This window comes from Pelobates fuscus, chromosome 8 (genome assembly GCF_036172605.1).
Source record: "Pelobates fuscus isolate aPelFus1 chromosome 8, aPelFus1.pri, whole genome shotgun sequence".
NCBI lineage: Eukaryota > Metazoa > Chordata > Amphibia > Anura > Pelobatidae > Pelobates > Pelobates fuscus.
This window is the reverse complement of record NC_086324.1, coordinates 170,606,503-170,614,975: the sequence shown is the minus strand read 5'-3', so window position 1 is coordinate 170,614,975 and position 8,473 is coordinate 170,606,503. Positions and strand designations below refer to the sequence as shown.

Sequence of the window (8,473 nt, the reverse complement as noted above, 5' to 3'; positions counted from 1 at the left end):
ATAAATCGCACATAGTGTGACAAGAGTATATATATGAGAACACGCAGGATGAATATATAAAACTCACAAAATATAAGTGAATATCAGGCCCATCATCCTTAATCAGAAGTGGTCTTCAGAATAACATGGAAAAAAATCTTCTTTAGCACTTGTAAACAAAAATAAACCAAATGATGTAATTTTTTCTGTGGTTCCTATTGTTGGGAGTCCTCTCCCGTGGTGTTTTTTTTTTGATACAACGTTAATTTGTAATTTTTTTAACACGTGTTTTTTACGTTTCAGAATTCTCTGGGGCACAAAGTCACAATTTTTGGAGTGTAACAATATTGGTTCAACGATTGATTACTAGATGTATTCAAAATATGTGTGCTTGTCATATTACGTACATGATTCCCCTTTAAAATATTGTCTTAACAAGTCGTATTCAAATTTATTATAATCTATGAATATTGTATAGAACATTATGCATGCATAAAACATTTGTGGAAGAGGTGTCCTATTATGATTGTGTCATATCTATATTTTTATATATATATATATATTTTTTTTATAAGTTTTGTATACACATATTTTTTCTAAGTACATATTTGTTTCATGGCCCTTAGGGGTTCCTTTTTTGGATATGTATATGCTAGATTTATGCCCTTTCAGAATAAGACACTTCATTGCAAGTTGCATATTTGGTATTTGTATTATTAATTTATTGGAAGCTGCTCGCTGCGTTCCAGCATGGAATGCATAGAATAGTTATCGCTAGACCGGAACCGGAAGTGACGTTGGACGTTGGACAGGTGGATTCCAACCGGATATTCTGGCGGCATATTTAAACGGAGACTTTTGGAAGAGTGAGATTACAATCCCTGAGGAAGTCCAGTGGACGAAACGCGTTGGATATGAACGTTTGGGACTTACATTGCTGCACTTTTACCTCCACCTTGTAGTGGATTATATGCTGTTTTTACCTGGACCTTTTGTAAGTGTATCTTGTAATAAATCTTTGAAGTTTTAATCTCATCTGCACTATCATTTGGTTTCTTTTTATTTACAAGTGCTAAAGAAGAATTTTGCCATGTTATTCTGAAGACCACTTCTGATTACGGGTGAGGGGCCTGATTTTCACTTATATTTTGTGAGTTTTATATATTCATCCTGCGTGTTCTCATATATGTACTCTTGTCACACTATGTGCGATTTGTATATTTCTTTATAGATATTATCTACCATGCTGTTACAATATAAGGTTGTATATTTCTATTTTTACACCTTAGAAATGTTTGGAGATATGATGAGTATCTTAAATAAAATGTGTTTTCCACGTCTCACCTTTTCCACATCTCCTAGACCTTCCGTATCCAGCAGCACCAGTACATGGTCCTTTTTAGTGGGATGAGGTTTACACCACATCCAGATGCCTTTGGTTTGTGATTGGACGGTGTAGCCCAAGTCAAACCCTGTGGATATAAATCATGTGAAATTCACAGTCACTGGTACCCACCAACCCTTACTTTACTTACACTGGTGGCTTCTTACCTTTCTGGAGTCCGGCCAACTTGTTCATAAGATAAGACTTCCCTGTTCGATACAAGCCAACAATCGCTACCACCACCACGGGCTGTGTTATCTTGGACAGGATTTCCAGAGCATCTGGATTCACTTCAAGTTTTCCATCAGGGGTGTTTTTAATCAAACACACTGGGGCTTTCAATAAAATGTTGGCAGCCATTGTTATGTGCTAGAAAGCAATACAGAGTAAGAACAGTTAAACAGTCTATGTTTGTACAAGGTTTATTGGCCTTAAAAATTATACTAGCTAGGAAATGTCGCCAACCCGACGCTATAAAAACTAATATGGTAATTAATCAAATTCGACATCAGGCTCAAATGATAAATGGATGCGACTCTGCTCACCAACAGTATGATTAGTTCAAAATGATTTGGCAATCGTTCTTAATAATATTTCCTATCTGATTATAACCCTCCTTTGTATTCATATTCTAATTTAAGAGACAATTTTTAGGATAATCTGTTTTCCCCGTCGTGCACAACTTTATGTATTTTCTGCCTAGTATGTATGTATAAGTATGTCTTGTATTCTTATATGTATCAGTATGTCAAATTTTTCATCATAATGAGTATGTCTATGATGGTATGAATAATGGCTTAATATTTGGTCTCCTAAGGTACATTAAATGTAGGAAATTTTTGACATACTTGATGACTATGTCTGTAAGAATATTTGTCAAAAATAAATCAAAATTATAAAAATAAAACAATACAACTTTGAAGTTGATGCATTTTCTGCAATTTCCCAAGCTTTCAAACCTTTACAGAGCCTATTCAGAGAGTGCCTCAGTCAGTCCTGCTCATTTAATTTATCTGGTCTATTTAATAAACACTGAATTTTACCCAACTGCACAAAATGTGTTGAAAATGACCAATTTCCAAATGGACTAACAATACTCATATTTACTGAAGCCAAAAACAATCAAAATTAGTCTGCCTATTTCTACTCATGTTTATTTTTATTTTCAAACTCCCCTTCCTTGTTAATATTCACATTCGCAGCACACCTGAATACATGATTGTCACTCTGTGCTATCATTTTTCTTGGGACTCTGTTGTTTTCGCTTTGGTTATAACTGTGAGCCTGGAGTGTCCCTTTAATAATATAAACCCACCCAGTATAACTAACTGTAACCTAACCTACACAGTGCACCTAACATGTGTGGGAGCCTGGAGTGTCCCTTTAATAATATAAACCCACCCAGTATAACTTTAACCTAACCTACACAGTGCATCTAATGTATTTGGGAGCCTGGAGTGTCTCTTTAATAATATAAACTCACCCAGTATAACTAACTGTAACCTAACCTACACAGTGCACCTAACATATGTGGGAGCCTGGAGTGTCCCTTTAATAATATAAACCCACCCAGTATAACTAACTGTAACCTAACCTACACAGTGCACCTAACATGTGTGGGAGCCTGGAGTGTCCCTTTAATAATATAAACCCACCCAGTATAACTAACTGTAACCTAACCTACACAGTGCACCTAACATGTGTGGGAGCCTGGAGTGTCCCTTTAATAATATAAACCCACACAGTATAACTGTAACCTAACCTACACAGTGCATCTAATGTATTTGGGAGCCTGGAGTGTCCCTTTAATAATATAAACCCACCCAGTATAACTAACTGTAACCTAACCTACACAGTGCACCTAATGTGTGTGGGAGCATGGAGTGTCCCTTTAATAATATAAACCCACCCAGTATAACTGTAACCTAACCTACACAGTGCATCTAATGTATTTGGGAGCCTGGAGTGTCCCTTTAATAATATAAACCCACCCAGTATAACTAACTGTAACCTAACCTACACAGTGCACCTAACATGTGTGGGAGCCTGGAGTGTCCCTTTAATAATATAAACCCACCCAGTATAACTAACTGTAACCTAACCTACATAGTGCACCTAACATGTGTGGGAGCCTGGAGTGTCCATTTAATAATATAAACCCACCCAGTATAACTAACTGTAACCTAACCTACACAGGGCATCTAACATGTCTGAGAGCCTGGAGTGTCCCTTTAATAATACAACCCCACCCAGTATAACTAACTGTAAGCTAACCTACACAGTGCACCTAAAATGTGTGGGAGCCTGGAGTGTCCCTGTAATAATATAAACCCACCCAGTATAACTAACTATATCCTAACCTACACAGTGCACCTAACGTGTGTGGGAGTCTGGAGTGTCCCTTTAATAACATAAACCCACCCAGTATAACTAACTGTAACCTAACCTACACAGTGCATCTAACGTGTGTGGGAGGCTGGAGTGTCCCTTTAATATTATAAATCCACCCAGTATAACTAACGGTATCTTAACCTACACAGTGCACCTAACGTGTGTGGGAGCATGGAGTGTCCCTTTAATAATATAAACCCACCCAGTATAACTAACTGTAACCTAACCTACACAGTGCACCTAACATGTGTGGGAGCCTGGAGTGTCCCTTTAATAATATAAACCCACCCAGTATAACTGTAACCTAACCTACACAGTGCATCTAATGTATTTGGGAGCCTGGAGTGTCCCTTTAATAATATAAACCCACCCAGTATAACTAACTGTAACCTAACCTACACAGTGCACCTAATGTGTATGGGAGCATGGAGTGTCCCTTTAATAATATAAACCCACCCAGTATAACTGTAACCTAACCTACACAGTGCATCTAATGTATTTTGGAGCCTGGAGTGTCCCTTTAATAATATAAACCCACCCAGTATAACTAACTGTAACCTAACCTACACAGTGCACCTAACATGTGTGGGAGTCTGGAGTGTCTCTTTAATAATATAAACCCACCCAGTATAACTAACTGTAACCTAACCTACACAGTGCACCTAACATGTGTGGGAGCCTGTAGGGTCACTTTAATAATATAAACCCACCCAGTATAACTAACTGTAACCTAACCTACACAGTGCACCTAACATGTGTGGGAGCCTGGAGTGTCCATTTAATAATATAAACCCACCCAGTATAACTAACTGTAACCTAACCTACACAGGGCATCTAACATGTGTGAGAGCCTGGAGTGTCCCTTTAATAATACAACCCCACCAGTATAACTAACTGTAAGCTAACCTACACAGTGCACCTAACATGTGTGGGAGCCTGGAGTGTCCCTTTAATAATATAAACCCACCCAGTATAACTGTAACCTAACCTACACAGTGCATCTAATGTATTTGGGAGCCTGGAGTGTCCCTTTAATAATATAAACCCACCCAGTATAACTAACTGTAACCTAACCTACACAGTGCACCTAATGTGTGTGGGAGCATGGAGTGTCCCTTTAATAATATAAACCCACCCAGTATAACTGTAACCTAACCTACACAGTGCATCTAATGTATTTTGGAGCCTGGAGTGTCCCTTTAATAATATAAACCCACCCAGTATAACTAACTGTAACCTAACCTACACAGTGCACCTAACATGTGTGGGAGTCTGGAGTGTCTCTTTAATAATATAAACCCACCCAGTATAACTAACTGTAACCTAACCTACACAGTGCACCTAACATGTGTGGGAGCCTGGAGGGTCCCTTTAATAATATAAACCCACCCAGTATAACTAACTGTAACCTAACCTACACAGTGCACCTAACATGTGTGGGAGCCTGGAGTGTCCATTTAATAATATAAACCCACCCAGTATAACTAACTGTAACCTAACCTACACAGGGCATCTAACATGTGTGAGAGCCTGGAGTGTCCCTTTAATAATACAACCCCACCCAGTATAACTAACTGTAAGCTAACCTACACAGTGCATCTAAAATGTGTGGGAGCCTGGAGTGTCCCTTTAATAATATAAACCCACCCAGTATAACTAACTGTAACCTAACCTACACAGTGCACCTAACATGTGTGGGAGCCTGGAGTGTCCATTTAATAATATAAACCCACCCAGTATAACTAACTGTACCCTAACCTACACAGTGCACCTAACATGTGTGGGAGCCTGGAGTGTCCCTTTAATAATATAAACCCACCCAGTATAACTAACTGTAACCTAACCTACACAGTGCACCTAACGTGTGTGGGAGCCTGGAGTGTCCCTTTAATAATATAAACCCACCCAGTATAACTAACTGTAACCTAACCTACACTGTGCATCTAACGTGTGTGGGAGCCTGGAGTGTCCCTTTAATAATATAAACCCACCCAGTATAACTAACTGTAACCTAACCTACACAGTGCACCTAACGTGTGTGGGAGCCTGGAGTGTCCCTTTAATAATATAAACCCACCCAGTATAACTAACTGTAACCTAACCTACACAGGGCATCTAACATGTGTGAGAGCCTGGAGTGTCCCTTTAATAATACAACCCCACCCAGTATAACTAACTGTAACCTAACCTACACAGTGCACCTAACGTGTGTGGGAGCCTGGAGTGTCCCTTTAATAATATAAACCCACCCAGTATAACTAACTGTAAGCTAACCTACACAGTGCACCTAACGTGTGTGGGAGCCTGGAGTGTCCCTTTAATAATATAAACCCACCCAGTATAACTAACTGTACCCTAACCTACACAGTGCACCTAACATGTGTGGGAGCCTGGAGTGTCCCTTTAATAATATAAACCCACCCAGTATAACTAACTGTAACCTATCCTACACAGTGCACCTAACGTGTGTGGGAGCCTGGAGTGTCCCTTTAATAATATAAACCCACCCAGTATAACTAACTGTAACCGAACCTACACAGTGCATCTAATGTGTGTGGGAGCCTGGAGTGTCCCTTTAATAACATAAACCCACCCAGTATAACTAACTGTAACCTAACCTACACAGTGCACCTAACGTGTGTGGGAACCTGGAGTGTCCCTTTAATAATATAAACCCAACCAGTATAACTAACTGTAACCTAACCTACACAGTGCATCTAACGTGTGTGGGAGCCTGGAATGTCCCTTTAATAATATAAACCCACCCAGTATAACTGTAACCTAACCTACACAGTGCACCTAACGTGTGTGGGAGCCTGGAATGTCCCTTTAATAATATAAACCCACCCAGTATAACTAACTGTAACCTAACCTACACAGTGCACCTAACGTGTGTGGGAGTCTGGAGTGTCCCTTTAATAATATAAACCCACCCAGTATAACTAACTGTAACCTAACCTACACAGTGGATCTAACGTGTGTGGGTGCCTGGAGTGTCCCTTTAATAATATAAACCCACCCAGTATAACTAACTGTAACCTAACCTACACAGTGCATCTAACGTGTGTGGGAGCCTGGAGTATCCCTTTAATAATATAAACCCACCCAGTATAACTAACTGTAACCTAACCTACACAGTGGATCTAACGTGTGTGGGTGCCTGGAGTGTCCCTTTAATAATATAAACCCACCCAGTATAACTAACTGTAACCTAACCTACACAGTGCATCTAACGTGTGTGGGAGCCTGGAGTATCCCTTTAATAATATAAACCCACCCAGTATAACTAACTGTACCCTAACCTACACAGTGCACCTAACGTGTGTGGGAGCCTGGAGTGTCCCTTTAATAATATAAACCCACCCAGTATAACTAACTGTAACCTAACCTACACAGTGCACCTAACGTGTGTGGGTGCCTGGAGTGTCCCTTTAATAACATAAACCCACCCAGTATAACTAACTGTAACCTAACCTACACAGTGCACCTAACGTGTGTGGGAGCCTGGGGTGTCCCTTTAATAATATAAACCCACCCAGTATAACTGTAACCTGACTGGGATCATTTAGCTTCATGCAGATTATAAATCCTGCGAATTGCTGGTAATGCTTTTCATGCAGAGTGACACAATGTGGTACTTTGGGGGGTGCCTGTGATGTAACTTTCAATGTTCTCACTCAGGGCAGATCATACACACAGTTCTGCTGCAGCTCTTTCCTCATGGTCTGTGTACCCTGAGTATAGCATTAGCCCATCTAAGGACAGGAAACCAAAATCAGCTGAGAGGCCTGCTTCATACTCTGTATAACCCCAGTTCTGCACGTTACCCATACACACTCAATGGAGCATCAATTTCAGGACAGGAAGCAGAACTATGCAACCCGAGCACCCGCCTTTCGGCAGGTAGAGGCATTTTGAATTGTCCTGGTTTACATTCCCCCCTTTCATTGAGACAGTCCTAGCAGCAGTATTAACACAGCGCAGTCTGTGATGCCGTCATTGATTCATTCTTACTGACAGTAACACAAACACATTGTAACCAGCTCGAACACACACACACAGGGATCTATACCGCACTACACTCTCTGTCACTCACATCTGTCGTCAGATAATCTAGCATAACATAACAGGAATAGATGAAATGATGGAATACTCAGAGAGATAGAAAGAAGAGGATGAAAGTGCAGGAAACCCCAACAAAAAAAGCAATGATCCCATTAAATATAATTTACTCACCTTGTGGGTTCCCTGAGACTTAACTCTAATTGTTAATGAATGTTAATGAAATAGATCAATACGATTCTCAGACTGTAATAATCAGAAACTGAAAACGCATTATAAATACCTTTTGCTTTGTGACAGATAATGAAACTGAAAGCAGAATTGTCATCACATATCAATGCGTTTAGTGTAATAGTGTAATAGTTACTAGAAAGGAAGAGGGTGACGGAACTCTAAGAAGAGAGGGGTTTATTAATGGTCGGAGGGCTGGTGACATGGGTTTAGCAAAAAGAAGAGACTGATTGAAATAAATTGTGCTATTACCAGTTTATTTTAATTATATTTATTAATTGAATGCATTTAAACATTTTCCTCTTAAAAATGTATGTGTATGAATCTGTAGTTGAATGATTTTTTTTGCTTTTTAAATATTTAACCATAAGTACTGCATGGTACTGACTGCAGGTAGGGTCCCACGGCCCATTGTTGGCGGTTTTT

The 8,473-nt window shown here is 39.6% G+C and overlaps 1 protein-coding gene across 1 annotated transcript in view; it reads right to left on the bottom strand.

Annotated features, from left to right (window-relative positions):
* The window catches only part of LOC134571009 (guanylate-binding protein 1-like), a 26,197-nt gene extending 18,142 nt beyond the window's left edge, over nt 1–8,055 (bottom strand). Inside the window, exons 1-3 of the mRNA XM_063429041.1 lie at nt 7,991–8,055; nt 1,531–1,732; nt 1,324–1,451 (exon numbers count right to left, since the gene is read on the bottom strand). Of these exons, the coding sequence (XP_063285111.1) occupies nt 1,324–1,451; nt 1,531–1,723 (321 nt within the window). The 5' untranslated portion in view covers nt 1,724–1,732; nt 7,991–8,055. The remainder of the gene's footprint in view (nt 1–1,323; nt 1,452–1,530; nt 1,733–7,990) is intronic.
* Between the last annotated feature and the right edge of the window lie 418 nt (nt 8,056–8,473).